General features: G+C 44.3%; 1 protein-coding gene across 7 annotated transcripts in view; it reads right to left on the reverse strand.

Annotated features, from left to right (window-relative positions):
* Window positions 1–24,768, reverse strand: part of RAPGEF6 (Rap guanine nucleotide exchange factor 6) — a 113,770-nt gene that overhangs the window by 74,780 nt on the left and 14,222 nt on the right. For 6 of the 7 annotated variants that reach the window (XM_061457075.1, XM_061457072.1, XM_061457067.1 and 3 more), the window contains exons 2-5: window positions 13,643–13,713; window positions 12,978–13,034; window positions 11,602–11,685; window positions 1,588–1,657 (exon numbers count right to left, since the gene is read on the reverse strand). In XM_061457075.1, the coding sequence (XP_061313059.1) occupies window positions 1,588–1,657; window positions 11,602–11,685; window positions 12,978–13,034; window positions 13,643–13,713 (282 nt within the window). Of the gene's footprint in view, window positions 1–1,587; window positions 1,658–11,601; window positions 11,686–12,977; window positions 13,035–13,642; window positions 13,714–24,768 lie in introns of those variants that run through there. The other variant, XM_061457071.1, reaches the window with a different exon arrangement.

The following is a 24,768-nucleotide window of genomic DNA, read 5'->3' on the forward strand; positions in this document are numbered from 1 at the left end:
ATTTGCACCTTCCTGTATTATGACAATGGTGATAAGACCAAAGAAGGATGTAGGTATTTCCTAAGAATTCTGTATTATCACATACTTTTGCCCATTACAATACGTAACTTGCAAACACAAGTGACTCATGGGCCAGCACAGTGGGGAAAGCCACAGGCTTCCCATGCACGCATCCGACCGTGGCCACTACGTGCAGCAGGAGCATCACCTCCTGGTTGGGTTTTGGAGGAAACACAGACTGGTTTGGACTGGGAGACCTTAAACATCATCCAGTTCCAACCCCCTGCCATGGCGGGGGGGGGGGGCAAAAATGGGAGGCAGCAGTGGCAAACCAGAGTCTCCAGGGCATTCAGTGATGCGGCTGCACACATCATCACATAGGCAGTCCTGTGGCATCCCTCAAGGCATAAATCCCTCCCCTAAAACTCCAGCTTTGAGAAAAGGCTGGATAATTTGGGAATACACAAATGAACTATTTCACTCCAGAGGACTGAGGCAGGCTTCTTGCACTCTTACCTGTGCTTACTTCATGACCTGGCAGAGCTTAAAGCATCTGCTACAGCAAACGGCACGTTACGATGCTAAGCCATGAGCAGACTCGGGCTGATGCTGCATAGTGAAAACAGCACAAAGGAGAGCAACATACCCAGCTATTCCCTGCCATCCGCAGCTATTAGTGTGCTATCAGAAAGTTAGCTCTCACAGAAGCTAAACATTCACCTACTCAATGCAGAAGAGATGTCATCAGGCAACAGCTTTAGTGTTATTGTACCTAAATATATGGAAGCTGAATCAACAGCAGTTTGGAGATCTAAGCCCGCTCAACAGACAAGTGGCTTCTCACAACAACAGTTTTTGTTCCAGCTTCATCAGCAACATCTCAGAAGATCAAGGTTGAAGGAGACCTTCCTGTGTTGCCCAGCAAATGGTACAAGGTTGGTGTGTGCTATTATTCCAGCTGCTGACAGCACATGTACACCAACCTGGGAAGGGCTGAGTTACAAGCTGTAAGCACATATGAACTTGGCAGTATTAGCAAGTGTTGTGAAGAAGCACAAGGAAACCTGGACATGGAAAAGGTCGATGTCAACTAAGCTGAAAACCTTATCCTTCAAGCTTGGCTAAGCACTCTTCTGGTCTCTCTCCTCTTACCTTAAAGCTTTCATGCTCTGTGGAACTGCAAGGACTAGGAATATGAGGGCCTTTCTGTCCCTACCGGACCCAGCACAGTCAGTAAATAGCAATGTTAGGGGCTGTGGGTACAAATAAAATATTCCAGATAGTAGTCTATCGTTGCCTGACTCCGGAATGCTCAATTCAGCCATAACTGACAGGCTTTTGAAACTCAAGTAAGCATAATTTCAGAAAGAATGACCTAATCATCATCATCATTTACCCATCTCGATTAAATTTACATAGCTATTGCTGTTACGATGGCAGCCATAGGTATAATTGAAATCAAGGCAATTCTGCTGCAATTTCACAGAACACTTTACAATAAGCTTTCTGCTATAAGCCAGAAAGAATTTGCTGAAACCAGCAATAGATTTAAATACATTTGGAAAAAAACAACCATATCTGTCTTACCACAATCATTTCTGAAGGCTCCAATATGATACATTCGCATCCTCGCTTTCCTCCAGACTGCTTGCCAAAACTAGAGTGGGGTGGAAAAGAAGCAAAGGAAAAAGAATGAGCCCAAAAAGCCTGTTGTACCTTTACAGTAATAAAAGCAATTGGCACTGATGCATGTTGCAATAGCCTTCAAAACAAAGAGAAACTGATGAAAAACTACTGGGTGAAATATTGTGACCAGACAGTACCATTATCATGCTCTTTTTCATTTACTCAGCACCTCTCATCTTGCCTGCTACGTAATGCCTGAATATAAAGAATGGTCTTTTGTACAGTCATTATTACTTGCAGATACTCAAAAGCACTCGCAATGCGTTCCAGTGTCGACAAGAAAACGTTAGTAAATTTTAATTCAGCATTACACAGCTTTGGTAAAACAAATATACATAAATTCTGAGAACTCCAAAGCACTTCTTTGCACGCAGCACTCTTAATAAGCATTCCCTTAACTCCCCATCCTCCCATACAGGAGGACAGAGAACCTCTCCTCTAAAACCAAGCTTTAACTTGTGACTTCTGCCTTTACACTGCTGCTTGTGCCACCACAAGGAGCCTATCGCCGTGATGGGTTCTGTTTAAGGAACATGAAAACCGCACAAATGCAACAAAATGTGATGGGCAGCGTTAATACAGTGACCAAGGAAAGAGGCTAAAAGCAATCTGATGTGCTTCAGCTGATCAGAACACACAAGACCAGAGGTGACTTTAGGGAAATCCACTCTGGACATGGTATTACCCAAACAGATCTATTGGTACTGGAACCATCAGTAAAAAAGACACTGCTGGGGGGGTATCGGGAGCATTACAGACAAATAACCTCTTAAATCACTTCATTTGTGACTACAGCAGCACCTGGAATTGAAAATGCCTGGATTATCATAGGAAGTACGTTTGTCTTCACTCCAGAGCTGTTAGCTGGAGTTAGGTGTGCTCGACCCACCCCATCCACTGAGCAAAAGTGATCCCATACAGATGCCAAAGAAAGAAAACCTCCTTGATTAACAGCATTGCGGCTGGATTAGCAGTTCAGTAGTTGTAGCTGCCGTGTTACAAATTCAGACCATCAACAGCAATCCTGTTTTAACACGTATAAGCAGGTGCAGTAACTGTATAATCAGTTAAGTCAAAGCAGAGATTAATGTGTGAATTAGAAGGAGGTGGAGACAAGTGCGGAGCCAAATCCTCAAGAAGTGGGTCAGTTCCATCTGTTTTCACTAAGGTTATGTTTGGAAAGTACATCAGAAACTTCAGCCACACAAACCCTCTGGATTACAGACATGGTCCTCTCGACAGCAAATACCCACTGAAACACGACCACTTTGTAGGGAACATTGAGAGGACTCATGATTTAAAACTGTGTGATAGGGGAGCATAAAACAGCTCCTGTAGGATACGTGTGTTTTCAGGAAAGGAACTTAAGCAACTGAACTGTGAAGTTGTGCAAGTGAAGAAGACTCTGGGGAGATCTTAGAGCAGCTCCAGTGCTTAAAGGGGCTACAGGAAACCTGGAGAGGGGCTTTGGACAAGGGCCTGTAGGGACAGGCCAAGGGGAATGGCTTTAACCTGCCAGAGGGGAGACCGAGATGAGCTCTTAGGCAGAAGCTCTTCCCTGTGAGGGTGCCGAGGCGCTGGCACAGGGTGCCCAGAGAAGCTGTGGCTGCCCCATCCCTGGCAGTGCTCAAGGCCAGGATGTACCTTTCACAGTGCTCTTCTTCGGCTTAGCTTTGGGTGCATTCGAGAGAAAAATATGGACTATGTCATGAAGAAATTAAACCCCATGTTTCTAAAAGACACTGGGGATGTTCATTAAGAAGAATGTTAAAGACTGGCGTTTTCAAAGCGTGGTGGTGGCTACAGCTCAGGAAAACCCATTCGATGCCTCCTCTTTTGAGGGAGCTCTGTTGTGGTAGAATCAATAAAACATCCCATGATGCGCACCAGGAAATAATTAAACTTGACCTATTGACTTGTAAATATGAGTAGTTGATTCCTTAGGTTGGAAGGGTGGGTTTTGTCTTTGGAACCTAATCCTTTTCTGAGCGTTGGGTTGTTGCAAAGTGCTTGATGGACCAGAAATGATAGTGCCAAGAGCTTGACCTTTGCTACAAGCAATCGGTGTGCTTTTCCTGGCATTCCTGTTTACTGCCATTACTTCATTAGCAGATGCTGCAGCATAAGCAGAGGGGAGCTTGACAGCAGCTGAATTCCAGGGATGTGTTTATGTAAAACAAAGCAAACAGAAAGCAAACCTCCCTCAACCTCCAGTAGTTTGATGAATTGTTGTTATACAAGAAAAACACTGTGCTTGAATGACCTTCAGCATTAGACTGTAGCTTTTCCCTAACCACTGGGGATACAGCAATCAGTCATTTGCTTTGCAATAAAGCAATAATGATTATTTCTGTTATGAAAAGCTGCAAAACCTGAAATGTCCAGTTTTACCTAATTCCTTTAGAATTTTGTTTTGGGGGGAGAAAATCTCCTGTCTTTAGCTTTCTATTGTATGGAAGAGAATTGGATCAATTTAACTTGGGTAGGGTTTCTTTGCAGTTGCAAGCGATATGTTAGCACAGTTATCTTCACTTTGGTTTTGGTGAAGAAATCATAACGTGGAATTTCATTTCACCCCAAAGTTAGAGCTGAAATTAAAACAGCCATTCCTGAATTAAATTAACTCTTGTACTAGTGGGAGTAGTTTGGCCATTCTCTCTGGTGTATCGCAGATACACGAGCCTGTCATGCCTGCATCACATGCTGGGTGGAAAACACATGAAGGATGGAATGGAAACATTAGCTCTGATTTGCTCACTGTAGATGTGCAAAAATGCCAGTTTCTGTGTGAAACTTAGAATCACAGAATAGTTAGGGTTGGAAAGGACCTTAAGATCATCCAGTTCCAACCCCCTGCCACGGGCAGGGACACCTCACACTAAACCATGCCACCCAAGGCTCTGTCCAACCTGGCCTTGAACGCCACCAGGGATGGAGCATTCACAACCTCCCTGGACAACCCATTCCAGCGCCTCACCACCCTTACTTGTGTTGCTTACTTGTGCTGCTCTGGCCTGCTGTAGCAGGGTGAGAATTTCAGTTGTTGGTTGTGACTCCATGGCACACATTTCCCAGTAGACCACTAGCACAATCAAAACTTGAGAGTTTAAACTGCTGTGCTCCTGTTAATTGCAGTGCTTTATCCTAACTGGATTACACTGGTAACTGCATGGCTGGAAAAATCTGAAGCTTCATAGAACCGTAGAATGGTTTGGATCAGAAGGGATCTTAAAGCTCATCCAGTTCCAACCCCCTGCCATGGGCAGCAACACCTTCTGCTAGACCAGGTTGCTCCTCCTGATGTCATATATGATGAGATCCAAAAGAAAAGTGGGAAAACCTCACTGAGCTTTGGTGCTTTCAAGCAGAGAGTAGGAAAAATAATCCCATTAAGAATTTAAACCAACAGTGAAAGCATGAGGAAACATGAAACTAATGTAAATTAAGGTCTATTTACAACACAGCAAAAACGACGTCAAAGGACATATTACCAAAGGTACAACCATGAAGATTTTAAACAACCCAACAATTAAAGCTCTGCTCAATCTGTGCATTTAATCACGTATTTTAATAAGGTCTTATATTTAACATCATTATTCCCCCTGTTGGAAGCCCGGGAAAGTCATGTTTCATAAAACAACATGACACTTTTCTTATTTATAATTGTACTGTAAGCTCCTGTCACTTAGTATTCATCTATTACATCTGCATCATTAATTTTCAGACACTCGCTCCCTGGCTTACAACACTGTCATCGGAAAAAAACGTCCTCCACATACCAAAGGCAGCTTTGTTTATCCTTGATTTATGGATGCTTCATTTGCAAGAAACCTGGTTTTCCTCCTGATTCACTGCTATTCCTAATTAAAAATGCTTAAGCAATTGCATCATGTGAGACAGGAATGTAAGTCAAACTGGCATGGCATCACATACCAACCACTAATGGGCGTTCAGGCCACAGGAGCAGATGAGAGCTGCTGAAACGTCAAAGCCCAGGTCTGCAAATAACACTGTTCTCAGCACCAGGCATTTCACCCACTTCATCTGTCCCTTTTCCACTGCATCATTTGCTAATATAGGGAAAAAAACCCTGTGACCGCAGACCCCAGCTCCAAAACCTTCATATTTGAAGATATGAGCACCTGAGTACACGCTTGATTTTACTGACATGGGGGATGGATCAGAATTGATTAAAACTAAGCCAGCTACTTAGAAAAGCCTCCACCATAACGTATCTTTAACACAAGAAAGGAGTTCTTTAAATAGGATGTACACAAACACAGCTTTCTGAAGAGAAACGTTTAAAATTGCTTCATCTCCAGCTGTTAAGCAACCCCAGTATCTGGTGCTGAAACGCATCTGGAATTTCAAGCCTGACAAATGTATGGAACAGCAGTCAGATTTAACTGGAGAATTTCTCCATGATCAATATGTGATGCTGTTCATTGCTAGTGATGGTTTCTCATTCTGCAGTACTGAAAATACAGTACATGTTTTCAAGGTACACACACAGCCTGTCCTGAAGAGCTTTCAGCCTACAAACAGATGGAGGCTGTGACAGAATGCCTTCTTATTTGTTTGAACACTCATTAGCACACATCTTCGAATCCGCAATATTCTACCACATCCTGAATCAGTATTTTCAGACATTTCACGCATCAAAGCCTTCGATGATGAGATGTCAGGCACTTGAAGAGCTGCTCTGTGTTTTCCAGGAGCTACAGAATCCCAAAGTTGGCATCAATGACACATGCAGCTATCTGCGATGGTGATGAAATGGCGATAGAGCTATCCGCAGTGACACTCAGTCCTGTTATTACATCTGGGACTGGGCTGGGACACTGATACCCCCGTTTATCAGTGTAACAAACAAATGGGTTGCAGTTTGTTGCAGATACTTTGCTCTTAGGAATATACTTGTCTCTCAGGCTGCTTTGAGGAGCATGAAGACAAACTGTACTTTCTGCCACTGTGACCCTGCACATCCCGCAGCCTGGCTGGATTTCTCCAACGCACAAAGCATCTCGCATGCAAGCGCACAGCTTGGCCTGAAGAGACAAGCTGGATGTGCTGTTGTTGGGTACTGGTCACAAGTCAGGGCTTACCTTTCATTTGACAAGCATTTTACCCCTTGAACAAACAGCTGCTCCAGCAAACACCCAGGATATCTACTGCAATGTAGCTGCTGTAAAATCCAGATACCGCTGCGTGTACTACACAGGTATATTATGGATGGCTTGGAGCAGCCATTAGCATTATTAAACCCCAATCTAAATCCTCTAAAAATGTAATTTTACACTTAAATTCCCTGTCACTGGCTGGGAAGTAATGCAGAGGGGAAACCTATATAGCCATGTAACCGGCAGAGACACAGCCGCATGCACTGCGGATGGAGAGTGCAGAATCCTGCTCTATGAGTGTAAATGACACCAAAATCCTCATGGGAATAACTTGGCTTTCTGTGCATCTGTATGCAGGTCTTAATTTCTCAGATCGAGCATCATCTGACACACTGGGCTGGGGGAAACCTCACGGGTCCCTCACTGGGGATGCAATGACACAGCACAGAACCATCAGAAGCCCATGGAGCAGCATCTCCCACGGCACTGCAACCCCCTGAGCAGCCCCACAGGCCCTGATTTGCAAAACAGAGTAAGGAGATGGGGATAAAAACTTACATGAGCACAGAGCAAGAGCTTCAGCAAGTGCAGGTGGCAGGGTTTATGCAATGCTACAGGCTGTGTAAGGCCTGAGCATTTCAGAGTAACTTAAATGTGAAAACACTACTTAACTCCATCACAACAGGGCTTAAAGGCAACCTGAAACCACAAGACCACAGAAGGTTTTGGGGTGGAAGGGACCTTACAGATCATTCAGTTCCAACCCCCTGGCTGAATGCATGATACCAATTCCAATTAATGCTCAGTCATCAAGCCCATTTTCACATTAGCCCTCTGGAACAACAACACTGAGCAGGTTTATCTCTTCAGCTTGCTGAAAGTTTTAATTGGGAATGATTTTGGAGGCTGCATGACATGCACGCAGCACTCGGTTTATGGGCTGCACGCACAACATGTCTATACTAATTACTTTATACTCTGAACACGATGATGCTTTGAGGAAGCCTGTATCTTACCTAGCACCTTCTGTGAAGCTCTGCAGCTATTCCAGGCCGTGTTATTAGACAGTCCCAGTAAAACTGTATTTTAGCTATATACAAACCGCACGTTACCCTTTGCTTCCAATTTCACACTTCTTGGACTTTTTTAGTTTAACCAATAAAGAAAAATCTATTTCTGTGGTGCAATGAGCATCCTTTGCAGTCTATAAAACCTCTGTAGGGCAGCTGTTGTAAGAACTAAAGGAAATCACTGGGGGAGCAGGATGATGGACAAGATTATCTGGGCACTTAGTTGTGATAGATTAAGGGCAGTCTTTCTTCACTCTTTTGGCTTTCTTCTAAGAAATGCCAAAAAAAAGATGCTTTTAGTCTGCAATGCTTTCTCAGCCCTTACTCAAGGGCTGCACCTCCAGTACAAGGAGCAGGGCTTGGAGAGACCAGGACACACAGCCCCTCCTCACCAGTGCATTGCCTCTTCCCATCCACGCTCCCTTTTCCTCAGGGTATTTTCATCACAGCACCATCCCTGCCAGAAGAATTTCAGTAGCACCAGCCCTATCCCAATTAATTAGCTTTACAAAATACATTTATTGGGAGCATTCCCAAGCTGTTTGTTTACTTCCTGGCTGTCAGGCACTGCTACAAGTTACAGCCACCACTTACAGAAATACCCAGGGAAAACAGCACCTCCGAGAGCCACAGATGCACTGAGCAGCCACGGCTTCTGATCCAGGGTATAAAGACCCATCCAGTCTTGATAAGCACAAGGGATGGAAAACTCAAGCTGTCTTTTTGAAAGCACAAGAATTATCTACAGCATTAGTTGCAAGGGCTTCCACGTGTGAAGCCAGCACACAGAGTGTCGTCCTACGACCTCTGTCACACAAAGAGCAAGAAAGGGAAGGCACTGTTGTTCCAACAGGTATCACCATTCACAACCTTACTGGCAGCTGCAAGTTGGTTGAAAATGGTGTTTGCTGTATGCCAGCAGTGGGGTGGCACACGTATGTAATTTAGACCTCTGTGGCTTATAGAAGAAAAGCAATATTCCACACCACAGCCACCGGCACTCACGTCGGGATGGAGATGAGAATGAAGAGGAAGAGCTAAAGAAGCACCAGGACACAGCTTGGATACGGCAGGTACGCTCTAAAAAGAAAGCACTATTTAACAAAGTTGAATCCGGAAAGGAAGGCTCAGCGAGAGAGAAAAGCCAATACACCTCTTACTGGCAGGAGCTGGGAATGCAGGAGCTCCGAGCTGCTGGTTTGCTTTGCCAGTGAACGGCACAGACTCAGAGCAGCTTGCAGGGAACAGCAGTATAGGTTTTAGAAGTAAAACTGACCCGGCTTTAGGTGATATACGTGAGGTAGGAATACATTTGAAAATGAAGTCACAGACATCAAAATGTCAACTTCTCTAAAATGCAAGGAACTGAAGTTGTGCAAACTGCAAGTCTTTAACCTGTGCTCTTATTATACCGTTATGTAAGTTCTATTACGCTGTTATTCACAACTATTAATACGAGCCAAGCTAAAAATCATTTCAACCCGAGCTGCTCTTTGCAACACAGAGCTGGGGTTCCTCTTTCACTATGACAGTTTTCTTGATCCCTGCATTTGTGCCTCCTCTTACCCAAGAAGAGAAAGGGAAATGACTGAGTCATTGAAGCACCTACAACTGTCATTGAAAAGATACCACAGGACAACCATGAGTCCATTTCGACTAAAGTCAGTGTTTTTAGCCAATAAAGGCACTGCCTGAAGAGCACAATGACTCCTATTTTCTTCTCTTCTGAGATTTGGGAAGGGCTCAGAAAAGAGACATGTTTGTTTTTACTGTGACTACATCCTGAATGTCTCAAGACTTTGTGTTTTTCCCTTCAAGGTTCAATTCTCACAGCTGTAGGAGGCTGTCATCCACATAATTGGCTTCAGAAGGTCCTCCAGGCCCTTTATATATCTCCTATGGCTAATCTTGCTGTGAGTAATCTCCTTCAAATACCCTGTTCACACGAATTAACTTGATTAACAAGCAAGGTTAACACAAAACCTCCTTAACTCGCTGACATGATTTCCCTTCCACAAAATCCATCAATCCTGTTGGGTTGTGCCAGTCATTGCTTTCATGTTAAGAAGCAAACTCTTCTCCTACTATGTCAAATCTATTGACAAATCCATTCTCCAGGCAGTAACCCGTAATCAAGGTTATGGCATCTCTGTACCTGATATTACTGACTGATGTGCTTCTTGCCTTAAAAATCTTATGGGGCTTTTCTCATCATGAGCATCAGTGTCAGGATATCGAATAGATTTATTGCACCCGGCTGCAAGCTTTACTCCTCCAATTTTTAAGCCAATTTCCAAGTTATGGCTTGCATACAAATCCATGCAAGTCGAACAGAAAGCCCTTCTCAAGCACAGGGAGCCACAGCGTACACCCTTCCTCGTTCAAACACATACAGAAAGTTAACAGAGCAGTGCCTGCCCACCTCCTTATGCTCCCACAGGGCTACGACTCTTTCAAGCTTGAATCTGCACAGTACTGCCAGAAGATCTGCTGAAGAAAATGGAGGTTTCCCTGATGCTCTGTTGACTCTGAAACTACCCACAGTGGATGCAAAGGAAGGTGAGCTTAACATACGTCCTAACCTTATTAAGTTTCCAGTTGCCTACTTACAGTCTCTTCCTATCTGTCAAGGTAATCATGGGGCAGATGACAGAAGGACAAGTATTGCTGGGGAGGTACCAGGAAACAATCAGTAAAGCATCACTGCCTTCCAGCCTTATTTATGGAAATGGAAGTATCTCACCACCAGTCCATTGTACAACAGTGTCTCATAGAGTTATTAAGCACAAGTTGCTAGCCCCATGGTTTATAATGAAATCCTGAACTTTGACTACAAAATGAAACAGATTCAAACCGACACACAAAAAGCCCTGACATGTACAGAAGTTCTTTAAACATAAAGTGTTTGTCAAATGCTCCAGAGGACAAATATGAGATTGGCATTACAATGCCACCATTCAAAAGCCATAACTGGGGAGCAGAAGCGTCACAAAGCATACACAAGGACGGAGTTTCCAATGAGAACCCGTTTGCTAACTGTTACCTGTTTTGCAGAACTCCTCTGTCTGCCCAGTTCTTCCAGACTGACAATTATTCAAACCTGGCTTTGTCCTTTTTGTGTATTTAAACCTCCTTTCAGACTGACTCATGATCAGGAAGTTGGTTGGGGACAAGGCAATAATGCATAACATTAAGTATTGCCTCAATGTAATTAAAACTGTGCTAATTACCATTATCCAAGGCACTGATTCATATGAAAAGAGCCTGTAAGTGACTGGTCACTGTGCAGCTCCCTCCACTAAAGATGTGTCATATGAGCTATTCAAGACCAGGGAAAGTAACTTTAGTTTATCCCACTGTACTTAAAAACAGGCAGAAAAGCATCTACACTGAGGTTGGATAACGCAGGGATGTAACTGGAACAAAATGGAAAGTGAGCTGTGCTCTTTCTTCTCCTGTTCCCATGTCCAAGCAGCACACCTCCTTCCCTACCCATGCATGTGTGGCACCAGGGGTGAAGCAAAGGGGGGAAGGACTTTACATGTGTCCCAGAATCAAAGGCACTGGGGGAAACAAAATGGTTCAAAGATTTCAGCTTCCTCTTGCACTCCTTAGCTCCTAATTAACAGCAATTTGAGTTTCTCTAATTGTACATGTGTGCGTTTCTCCTTCAGCTCCTCTGACACTGGAGAGATCCTGCCTTAAATAACAACAACTTTACATACCTGCAAGGTGGCAAAAACATGGAATCCTTCATGAGCACAGACCCAGAAAGCAGTATGTACCAGCATCTTGCAATGGTTTCTGAGCTGTAGGAAAAAGAAATCATTGGCATCTACTTTCTTCTTACAGCAGCTCTGAAATATGCATTATCCAAGATGTTATTGCTGTAAACTAATGATCTGCCACTCTATCAATTCGGTATGTGGGCTGCAAATCCACAAACTTTCATTGAATGCTACCCAGAATTAACTTCTTTAAAAGGTCTACATCCAAAATGCTCCTTATGCTTTAAAACTTGGCATTTCACTCAACTGAAGTATTTCTTTCATGAAAATGAAATTATTCACCTTCAGTAAAAACATTTCATTCCAGTTTAAGTGTACATAAAGCTATAAATACAGGAAAACTGTTAGCCCGTGCTGAAGTAGATGAGCAGTTCAACACACGATACCACACAGACCTGTCAAGTGTTACAGGTAACACAGGAGACACATACCTGACTCCTTTGCATTCCTCCCTCTCTGCATTTGCATGGCATGCACACGTGGCACTGTGTCCCACTGTGCCATTTGATCCCAGATGGATGGCCAGGGGGACAGCCAACATTTCAACCCACAGCCCATAGGTCTGCACAGAGGTTTCATTGCTGTGGATTTTGCCTCTTCCTAAAGCACTGCAATGCTACTTCCCAGCTACAGCCCAACATCCCCTTCCTTTTCCAGCACACAACCACACATATACATAGACCTGGTGCTGGAGCAGGTTTGTGTCACAGACACCCACAATATGAACTAGTAGGTGGCATCCCATTTCGGCTTATGTACTGGGAGATGTGCCTTATATAGAAAGCTGGGATTAGCTGTGAGAGGATAAATACACCATAAGCAATGCTAAAGTATGAAGGGGGAAAAATACATTTGCCTCTTGGCAGAAACCTAAAGAGAGCCCTGTGCTGAAATACTAATTCTAGTGATTTAGAAAGAAGAGATGGTGTTTGAGCTCCATCCTCCTCTGTACAAGATACTCCCACAATCGGTGCCAGCTCCAGGGGAAGAGTGCCACCTACTGAGTTGTCACCACGGCTCCCACGTGTGACACTAATTGCTTTTCCATGGACATTGCCTGTGCACAAACACACACTTCTGCCGTCCATGGGAGCTGTGCTGGCAATGCATGGGCACCTCTAAGATGCCAACATCATACCACTGGTACAACCACCTCCTGCCAGAGCTTTTAACCAGCCCGGCCAAGGTTAAATGTTGTAAAGCCTTCTATTTACAAGGAGAAAACAAGTAAAAAAGTGACTTATTACAGTGTGCAAAGCAGTGATTCCGTCTACACTTTTACTGAAGAACTCCAACAAGTGGTGGGTACTTACCAAAAGAGAACTTGGTTGCCCTTGTACCTCTCATAGCGGGCACTTGATGACATTATTCTGAGAGAGAAGGAGAAGTTTAATTTCAATTTTAATCCCCAAAGACCATAAGCCATTAATCACCACATTTCAGCAGAATCCCTTTAAGGCTTAAGACCTTAAATTCAACCATTTTTATGTTCGAAACAAAGGCCGTGCTTAACCATAAAATTCAAATTATTACGGTGTTCCTCATTATCCAGATAGAGGATATACAGCATGTTCCCTAAGTGCTTAAATCACTCCCACACACTGGAATTACCCATAGCAACAGAACTGAAGGAACTAAAATACTTCCAACGCACTTTTTGTGCTTTGTTGGCCTTCTCATGTTATGTATTCCAAGATTATCTGAATGTCTGAGGCATTAAAAAGCTTTTGTGATGTGGACTTAACACAGGGCACTGTCTACACAGGCCTTTGTAGGCAGATGGGAGCAATCTCTGCCTTTGTCCTTAGCAAAGCTAATTAGTTTAGATTCCACACCAGGTTACTGCAGTCACTTAACTCAGCAACGACTTGGCCAATGCTCCAAGTGCCAGCAGACAAAAGCTTTGCTCATCTCCGCAAAACCACAGCCATGGATACCAGCTGTGCTGAGCAACACTAACTCCCTCCAGAGCACTTACCTGAGCTGGTGTTCCCTGAAATGTGAGAGTATGTCCAGTCCATGAAGGAAAGAATAGATTGTACTCAAGTCCTAAAAAGAAAGAGAAAAAGAAGACAAGACATGAGCAACTTCGTTCACAGCATCCTATCTCTTCTACATCACCTTCTCAGGTTCTGCAGTAAGTTACACAGACTTAGGAGAGCATTCTAGAGACAAAGCCCAAATGAGCAGACTTGCAGAACCCTGTCCACGCTTAACCTGTGAAAGCAAATGAGTGAAATCCAATTGATGAATAAACACCTGAAAAAGATTTATTGCAAGTATCTCTGAAAAGATGATTTACATGAACAGACGCAGCAGCAAGATGTGGAATAGGCTAAACAGGACAGTCCCAGCCACCCAAGGTCAAAAATTGCTGAGACTTGTAATACCTCTTTAAAGAGGAAAGTTTGCAAAATTAGCTTGCTAGGAGCAAAGAACCCTAGTGAAAACCTAAACCACACGGCTCTCTGCACCATATATAGTGGCTAAACTGCTCTTAGTTTAGTAACAGGGTTAGTAATAGTAACAGGGTTATATTTAGAGAGAAAAAGCTATTTCATGTTCAGCTCAGACCTAGGCAGCAGCCCTGCTAGAAACTCTACTCCATCCTACTGCCTCTCTAACCTAACCAGAGGGTAACAGTACAAGTTGCTCCAATATACCCCTCAGTAAAGATGAAGACAACGAAGGTTTAGATTTGTCTCCCACCTCCTACTACCAAGCCTCAGCATCGCATCAGTGCCATCATTAGCAACCACAGAAGCAAAGAGCGTTTCTGAAGCAGCAATGTTAGAACATGAAGACTGTCTCCCTTTAGGAGCTGGACTCCACGTGGATGCTGTAAGGAGGAGATACAGCTGTTTAAACTTCTCACGCCACAGAATCCTCTTCAGGCACAAAAATATCTGTGCTGATGGTGCAGACCACATGCTGGGAACAGCTCACTAGGGCTATTCATCATTTCATTTACTGTCCTGAACAGGTGGGCTGGTAGCACTAAACACAGGCACAACAAAACCTTTATACGCCCCACAGCAGTCTCTGCAGCTCGGCCCTGGAAAATATGCTCTGAGTTTTCAAGTGCTGCATTTACACCGTGTTTACAAAGGATAAATCAAGATGAATGCCGGCCTCGGGATTTACAATGGGTTTACTTTAGAAAAGTTCTTTGGCTTAATAGTCAATGTTTAGAAATACAGTGGCTACAGACTGTTAAACCAAATGAAAGGTCAGACGTAACTGCAGGCCATGTAAAACCAATAAACCTCCAGATTTCTTCTTTTTTTTTAAATGTCATTACCCAAACCCATGAAAATTCAACAGGAGGCCTGCATGCTGAACACACAGACTCACAGCACCCGTTTCACACACACCAACCTCATTTTAATCCTCCGACCGCCAACTGACACAAACCTGATGTTGGGAGCCAAACGTCCAAGAGCGCTGCCTATGAAGCAGGCTCCAAACACCAAAGTCACACACAGCCCGCAAGAGGTGTCTATCTGGCCACCAAAGGTCATTTGAGGTACCAGACAGATCAGGTTTTGAGCTCTCCCCTATTCCAAGCAGGGAACTGCTTCAACTTCACCACTCGTCACGGGAATGCAGCAAAAATATCCTTCGACTGTACAGTGTCTGGTAATAGTATCTTAGTAGTTAAAGGATTCATGGAGCAACTGAAATAAACCCCGTGTGCCACATTCTTCCTCCTCCACCTGGACATCTGCCTCTCTCAGGACAGAAGAGCACTTGGACTGGCTGTAAAGGAAGGACATGCAGTGGATGCTCTCAACTCCTCCTGAAGCTGGGCTACCAGGCAGCATGGGGAATCACTCTTCAGTGTTACAGTTAAAGCTGAATTTATCAGTCTTCACAACTCACTGCATCTCTACACGCTTTCCAGCATTTTCCACTATTTTTTCCACATAATTAAGACTAAGATACAGAATAACGTTTTTAACAATAGGGTTTAGATTAGCACTTCTGTTGCTTTAAGTTACAAAAAGTTGCAAGCAGAACAAAAGCTTATCTTCATAATCCATTGTAGTTGCCCCATCCCTGGCAGTGTTCAAGGCCAGGCTCGACACAGGGCCTTGGAGCAAGCTGCTCTGGTGGAAGGTGTCCCTGCCCATGGCAGGGGTTGGAACTGGAGGAGCTTTAAGGTCCCTTCCAACGCAAACCATTCCATGATTCATGTTTAATCACAAAGTTCTGAAGTTGTGTACATGTAAAATAACCATGTCCTTACTTGAGGATTATTCTCTATTGCCCCATAGCAAGTTAATGCAGCTTGGGCTGCCTGCCTCCTGCTCTCCACCTGCAGCCAGCTTGACCAAACAGGACTACCGTACGGACCCAGCACGCTTACTTAGGAGCCTGATGAATAAACAGTTGGTAAATTAAAGAGATAAGCATTTGCTTAAAGGGATTCATGCCTGGAAAGCATCCCTCAGCTCACATATGGGCTGAGATGTGCAGCAGCAGAGGGAACAGCACAGGGAAGGCAAAACTTCCTACCCCCTCAGTGCAGCAGAAGGCATTTAGCTTACATTGACCAGTTTAATGATAAATAAGACCCATCATACTGTGAACTACCCAGGCAGGTGATGTTTCAACCAGCTAAATATATCAGCTACTCATACATTAGTTACTATGGGTGTTTTTAAATCAGGATCTGTATCACTCCCCCCAAAAATAACTGACTTTTCAAGCAATCACCTATCCTATTTAAAGCAGAGCAGGTAATTTTGTTGGGTGCCACTAAGCACAAGAGTAATCCCACAGTCACATCTCCCAGGAAGGGCTATGGGCTGCCCCCATCCTGTGGTGCACCAAAGGCACTGGTCCCATGTGCTTTACACATGTACACATGTGCTTTACATGTCCCACAGAAATAACGCCTTTTTATGTGTCTAAATAGATCCTTCAGAGCCAGATAGTGAAGTTCCTCCTCTCCCTCCCATGCCCCTTCAAAGCCTAAACAGGCTTTCCTTGAGGTCCCTTCCAAGCTGGTGTTCTACGATCCACAGAGGTTACTGTGCAGCTCATCTAGCCCATGTGAAAATTCCTATCAGTTGTACTCTGCAAATCTTCCTCCCTTACTCCCATCTCATTTAAGTGCTCACAACTGCACTGATATTACGTTTGAGAGGCTACGCTGAGAGTCTCACCTTATAGTTCTACAGCCAAGGAACACAATTTAACCCCACTGGGGCTGGAGGCAGTGAGTGGCCAGGGCCAGGCACATGTTGTGGCCACCTCATGGAGAGATGCTGCCAGCCCAGCTGCACCACGCACCCAAAAACTCCTCTGCTGGAGCTTCAAGTGTTCATTGCTCAAATTCCAGGTTTATAACCCTGAAAATGGGACTGGAAGCTGTTATTTTTAGAAATGGAGTTATGTGGCTGCACGGGTTATAAAGAGCAAACACAAGCAGGGTACAAAGGGTAGAGATAATTTGCACGTGTACCCACTAGGAATAAAAAGGGCTATAAAAGAGCGATGCCAAAGGGCAACAGTCAGCGTCACAACCGCAGAACACAAAGTATTCACTGGAAAGTCACCCCTTCCATGCAAGAAGTCTGGGGAGGAGCTTTGGACAAGAGCCTGTCGGGACAGGCCAAGGGGAATGGCTTTAACCTGCCAGAGGGGAGACTGAGATGAGCTCTTAGGCAGAAGCTCTTCCCTGGGAGGGTGCTGAGGCGCTGGCACAGGGTGCCCAGAGAAGCTGTGGCTGCCCCATCCCTGGCAGTGTTCAAGGCCAGGTTGGACACAGGGGCTTGGAGCAAGCTGCTCCAGTGGAAGGGGTCCCTGCCTGTGGCAGGGGTTGGGGCTGGAGGAGCTTTAAGGTCCCTTCCAACACAAACCAGGCTGTGACTCTCTGATACCATTCTCTGTAATCTCTTTACATAGTTCTGCCAAAACCCAACAAAACACATAATTATTAATGTAAAACAATTTCTCCACATGCTCTAAACCAGGGACCAAGATCAACATTATTTTATCTTGTAATCTGTATTTTCAGAGCTTTTCAGCAGCTGAAATAATAGCTGAAACCAAAGCACAGTATCGACCTTCAAACGCTTTGCCCACACATAGTCTTCAATCTTTGACAGAAAACTACCTTGCTGAGGTTATTTAAGAAGAAATTAACTCACATTTCCTATCCAACTAGCCAAAAGTGCAGCTCCAGTGAGCCCAGGGAATGAGGAGAACCGAGCAAAGAGTGCGAGGAAGCAGGCAGGAGCTGTTAATCCTGCAGGGAAGGAGAGCACTGAGCTCATGAGCAGAGGTGTTCTCAGCCTCTCTGTTTAAAAAGTGGAGTATATCCATTTCTCCATATTCTCCCCGTGAAGGTGAATACACACAGTATAAAATAACATGGGTTTAAGCAGAAGAGCAGAAATCAAGGGATTGCTCTGCACTGGCACCGTTATCACCAGATCCGGCCACAAGGCAAGCCTGGCTCAGCACCGACACACCAGCAGCCCCAGCTTCATTCAGCAGCAGCTTTTATCATCCCAGCACACACATCCTCTCTTACCCAGCTGCTAAACCAAAGGTGGTGCAAAACCATGGAGATTTTAGTAGCAATTTATTCTATGAATCAGCTTTCTTCTGTAGTAATGTCCTCACCCCAATATACTACGAAGGGAGCCACTTGAATAACTGGACCACTTCTCCTTTTCCCTGCCAGATGTCAACTCATGCAATTACCACAAGATGCCACAACTATAGAATAAGGGAAAATAAAAGCAGCACACCGAGCAACACAACAGCCTCTGTACCCTTCTATTAACCCAAGACACTTGCTGAAGCACAGAGTATTGGTGTCCTATAGCTAAAGTGACTTACGCAGCCACCTTTGAAGTTTGAGATAGCTTTTAACAATTCAATGCCCATCATCATTAAGGAGTTTACCCCTGCCTCTGTCATCTGAGCAAAATCTGAGTACTTGTGCTTCACCCCTCTTTCTCCCAATCTTTTGTCTTTAATTCAAGGAGCAGTTTGGCAAAGCTTAGACTTAAGGATCCAGTGGAACGATGGCGGTCTCAAGCAGGGAGGTTCTCAATACAAAGGTTTCCAATCAACCAGCAACCAATCCTACCAGTACAAGTGTAATTCCCAGGAACCGTATTCATGTGCTGGAAATCCACAATGAGGTCCAAGACAAATTCCCCTGAGGCATTAGAAGTGGGCAAAAGCAGTGTGATGCTCCGGAGCAAGGATGAGATGATTGCATCAAGAGCAACTTGGCTCTCAATAAACATCAAATGAAAACCCAATGCCTCGCTTGCTGTGACCCCAGCCAGGTGTCCCAATGACACACGGCTATTTTAGAGCACTAAGCAGGAAATCTGTTCTATTTCTAAGGAAAATAAATGGTTCTGAAATGACCTCATAGCTGCCAATTCCCATACGTTCACACAGAGCCATCCTCAGCAATTGCACGGAGGTGTCAGGGAAGCTGAGGAAGCCATAAATCCTTCCAGAGTCCCTTTAGCACTGCCCAGCTTCACGTCCTATCATAGAGGAGAGGCAGCAGAGGCCAGGACCCAGCGATTCCCCAATGAACTTGAGCCTCACGGATGCCCTAGACCCATATGGAACTTAAGCAAAGGGTCTCAAGGAACAGGTATTATTCCCTCAGCCCGGAGTTTTGCACAAGGAATGAGCAAAGAGCAGACACTTGCACGGCAGCACCAGCACTTCAAAGCCACGCAGACGAAGCGGCTGTGTCGGCAAGTTCCAGGCAGATTGCTCTCACATGCAAACCTGCCCCAGAGAGCCACGCAAAACCTGTCTCTCCATTCCACCCCAAACATTACACTCCTGTTGCAAGAACATATGCTTGGCTCACTCGAGGCTCCCCACGCCCAAGCCACCCAGGACTCCCCGCTCCGCACACAAGAACCGGCTGCTTACGGAAGCGCAAAGGGATTTTGTACCCGTACTTTCTCCAAGGTAAGACAAGACAGTTGCCAGGATCCACATTCTATGTGCTTCAATGCAAACAAGAATGCTATTATCGCCTCAAGATGTGGTACAGATTCAGCTGTGCTACAGACAGTACACTTTAAAGGAAACAGACATACATAAGATGCCTTTGAAACAACAGCTAAACCATATGGTAACAGCTTCCCAATTTCCACTGACATTCAATAAAGACCATCAGGTACAAAAGCTTCCAGGGAAGGCAACAGCATGGGTGAAAGCTGTCACAACCTCCCTGTTACAGAGAGCTGCTGCTTTCCCTTCAGTGCTCTGCCCAGAGGGCACCAAGTGGGAACAAGCTCCAGTGGAACCAAGCACTCACTTGGCATTCAGGACAAGGATTTTAACCCACTCTTGGACAGTGGCTGAATTTCTCTTCACTGTTATTTAAAGAGCCCAGATTTCAGTAGAGCAAACCGAAGTAATTCCTGGAGCACGGAGAGCAGGTTGGGTAAGCCGTAAGTAGAGGCTTTCCTCCGCCTGCTGCCGTGACTTGCTTCACCGTGATTCAGCGGGCTCCTTTATACACAGACTGAATGCATCTTTTATTAGGAATCCTGTCGGGCTCAATAAAGACTCTGTCACCCTTTGGGGGGTGTAGCAGAAGAGAGGAAATGTTACTCAGCACAGTTTATGGTTTTCATTGCTTCCCTTCCTGTTACTTCATCGAAGGCTGCAATCCGCACCGTTTCCTTGATTCTCTGTTTAAGGCCAATTGTAAAAATAGTACTCCCAAATTCTTTCCCGATACTGTAATACCAGAAATGAAAACACAGAAACATGCTGAAGTTCTCTGATCCACGCTGTGCATATTCACATATCCATGCAGCCAGTTCACCAACCTCGGTGATGCTGGCGGGAGAAGCCCAACCTACACAACCCAAGGCAGATGGTGCACCCCCATCAGCTACCCCTGGAATCTGTGGGAGCAGCCATCAGCTACATTTAAACATGTGGAGAGGAGTGTATGGTCCCTTGAATAAAAAGGAGATGATGAGATGGACCAGAAAGCAACTCCTCCATCTTATTGACCTTCCCAGTTCAATGGCATAAACATTTGACTTTCATTCAAGTGCAAGTGGTGCAAAAGAACATCACAGAACCCCAGCCTGGTTTGGGTTGGAGGTGACCTTAAAGCTCATCCAGTTGCAACCCCTGCCACGGGCAGGGACACCTTTCACTAGAGCAGCTTGCTCCAAGCCCTGTTTAACCTGACCAACATCAGACCAGGATTCCTCACTTGGAGTAACAATTCCCTTTAAGGATTCCTCTTATTTACCTGGAGGCCGTTTAAAAAAGTCAAAAAGAAAACAATTTAAGTACAAGCACTGAGGCACTACTGAGGAGAAAGGATGGATTAACCCGGCTGATGAATGACAATGTTCCCAAAAGACTTCAATGAAGTATCCTGCAGAGAATGACACAGCTGAAGGAGCTCCCCTAAGGAGTGAAGCTCATCTTGCCTTGTAAGAAATACCACCAATTCTAAAAGCCTAACTGAAGTACTTCTCATAGACCTCACTAGCAGCAAGCTCCTGCATCATCTTAAATCACCCCCTGAGATGGCACCCAGTCACATCTGTATAAAATAAACTGGTTCAGCTACTGCAGACCTACATTCTATTACTTAGAAAGAGTAACATATATCCCAGAAAGAAGTTTCCCATCTACAGTAAGAGGTGATGGATTTCTGGCCCCAGCTGCCAGTCTGCTCACCGCAGGCATCCTGAGCAATGCTGGGTTTTCTTAGGACCTTGCTAAAAATCAGAGTCCCTTTATTGCCAGTTTGTAACTGAGCATCACTGCACCTCATCCACTGAACAGCTTCAAACGACCAGGAACTTGCTTTCTTAGATGTATAGTCTTATATATGCCCACACCTCCTGGTGCACAGGTCCATCAAACAGCCTTGGACCATACTGTGACCATGATACAGGAATCCTGCCTAACCTCGAAACTTTACATTCACCCATGTAGATGACAGATACATTTTTTTTCCCAAATGAGGAAATGTCAGTTGAGTTATGAGAGTATTTCATACAGGAGAAAAGAGATTAAAAGGGACTTCATTTCACTCCCTTCTAAATCCAGGAAGCAATTACAACTGACAGCATCAGTTAATAACAGTATAGCCCAGAACAGGAAACTAAAATCTAGCTTTCGTTTTTGCTGATTCTCAAAAGTAACATTTGCACACTTGGATTTTTATCATCCTTTTATGTTCCTCCCCTGCACAAGCAGCAAGTCTCTCAATGGGGCTCATACAGCTTCTTTATCCATTATTCCCTTGTAACATGCACACGGGGCTACAGGCACAGGCTGAAGAACTACAGTCCACTCTCAGGAACACAACCATCTTCAATAAGGTGTGAAAGAACAGATCTTACTTAAGCACAGAGGCCCTAGAACCACTATTACAGTTTATTTCAAGACTGAAAGTGCCTCCACTTGGGAGAAAACTTCTGAAACTACAAAAAAAAGCAAAGTATTTCTCCATGAAAATAAAACAAAAAGGTCCTTTCACTCACCAATAGGTCCCCACACCCAATACAGATAAACACCTTCCACCTAAGAACGCTGGACGATGTTGATACGAGACTTTGGTAGGAAGAAAAACATTGAAAGGAATGAGGGAGGGGAAATTTCATCTTATTTTTACTGCTGTTTCATCACTCCGAGTCAGCAGTTCTGGAACCCCGACTTCGCCAGGGAAAAACTTCCTTTGGAAAAGCTGATGTTGCAGAGTGAAATACCGAGGGCCCTGAACTGGAGAGACAGGAACGCCAAATGTCATTGCTTCAAAGGAAGCAGCTTATGAAGAGTTTTGAATATCTGAGGCATAGTTCAGCCCTTATCACTGTTCAGAACAAAAGTACAGCTACAAAATGTATCTTCAAGCAGAGGTTCCCAGACACTCATGACTTAGTTTGAATACATCTTTCCAACTTGGATGTTGGGAATAGAAAAGCAAAAGCAAGCTGCCTTGACAACACTGGAGTTCAACAGGATGGGAAGCTGAGCAGAGACAAAACCCCCAACGCTCACACCTATCAAAGAGCAGGCTTTTATAACAACCATTTTTCAGTAGATCAAGGACCACAAGAGCAGCCTCATCAGGCAGGATCTTGAAAAGCCACCCAAAATCAACAAGCAAGCCAGGCAACTTCAGGCTTCCAGGTCAATCAATGCTTTGTCAGCCAAGCAGCTCAGTACTTGTCACGGTTAACAATGTCCCTCCCACAGGACAAGCATCCATCCAAGCTCAGTTACATCTTTTTTGTCAGAGCTCCAAACACACCAGCTTCCCTGATAGACAAAGAAACTCCTGCTCTTTTAAGAGGAGTGGGAAAGAAAGCACCAACACCTGAAATTCCCTTTTAAGAAAGGAATCGTGGTCAGAAAGGTCAGGACACTGAAATGCTAAGAAAGAAGTAGATTCTTATTAAATAAATTTGGTACATAGACGTGGGGATGAAAAAAGAGAAGGTAGAGGATTAAATCCAAAAAGCCAAAGGTCAATTCTATGCTTATCAGTAACAACAACTTGGGAGTGTGGCTCTATGCAACTTATGTTGAGTTACGGAATCTATCACCTATAAATCCCTGTAAGAGTGCTCTAGGTTTTGTTCTTTCCTCTCTCTTGGACTACAGCTCCAAGAGCTACCGATAGAGCTTCAAAAGACTCTTTTTAAGGAAACACACTCCTGTTAACTCTAAACAAGCTTCTGTTCTAAAAGAGTAGCTCCAGGATAGGTGCTGAAGAACGCACAGATGCGGAGGCAATGCTGCCTACCCAACGCAAACTGGTCCCGCAGACGTGGGAATGAAGGATGAATTACATACAATGATGCAACAGGCAGACAGATGAATAGACAGATAGGTAATAGTAATACACACCTAAAAAGGCACAAAGATGTGCTATTCAGAAAACCATTACTGCTATTCAGAAAGCCACTAGAGCAGCTGCTGTTTCATCTTTCACACACGCTCCATTGGAAGGATTTCCTCACTCATTTTCACCCTGCTTCACCCAACAGAGGTTGGCAGCAAGTGAACGTTACTGTCAAGGTCGTGTAACTACAGCTCCTGTTCAACAGGTATCTCAAGCAGGCAAAGACTAACAGACAGAACAGGAACACTTTACCACATTCGTTTCCACCACATTAACTGTCAGATTTTTATACAAATGGGTAAGGTTACTGCTATTTTGATAATGGCACACTTACCCTTTTGCAGTAAATAACTTCCTATTTCTTTGAGAATTCAAGCAAGCAAAGATCATGTCTGTCAGGAAAATTAACTCCTGCTTAATAAATAGTGAAGACAAAACAAGATTTCTCATCAATACTGTAACTCAGGTCAGCAACTCAGTGCCTAGGTAATGGAGAGGAATAGAGCCCTACAGATCGTATCAAAATGTTTTGGTGTATCAGTAAGATATTACAGTCACCACACTGCTTTCAACCAAAACACTCTGTGTTTTCATTCAACACTGATGGCAATGCACCAGCACACGAGAAAACACATGAGAATATATTTTACTGCTAATTCCTCCTGCATCCTGGCATTAGGGTACCCAAGCACTACCAGACAGAGCAACCCAGGAGAGTTACTGTAACGTACAGTAGGCCGTAGCCCTTACGGATGTAAGTTATCTCAGTGTGGATTGCCACAATTACATTCTACTACTGCCACAGTGACTACAGTATCCTCTCATGCAGAGGAATGCCAATGTGCCCGTGTAATGTGCATCTGCATACTGGCAAACATACATTTACCCTGCACCAGGCAGAGAGGTGCAATCAGAAGCTCTTAGCATCTTCACTTGTAGTGAAGCCTCACTGACCCTGCTGCTACATTTGACTGCAAACCACCACAGCAAAACTCTAAAAACTTGCATTCTGCCACTGCTTTAAGATCTGTTCCTGTATTTCTCAACCATACCTGTGCCCTAAACCACAAGGAAGCTTAGGGATCCAACCTGAGGAGCTATATTCTATGTATATTCATACATTGAGGTTAACAGGTTTCAAGTTTGAATTCAAAGCAACAGAAGTATCAGAGGTACATATACCTCTGCGCTTCCTGAGTAATTACAATTGATCACTG

The sequence above is a fragment of the Pezoporus flaviventris genome, unplaced genomic scaffold (assembly GCF_033815535.1).
Source record: "Pezoporus flaviventris isolate CSIRO_AGI_PZ_B2104156 unplaced genomic scaffold, CSIRO_AGI_Pfla_v1 ptg000023l, whole genome shotgun sequence".
NCBI lineage: Eukaryota > Metazoa > Chordata > Aves > Psittaciformes > Psittacidae > Pezoporus > Pezoporus flaviventris.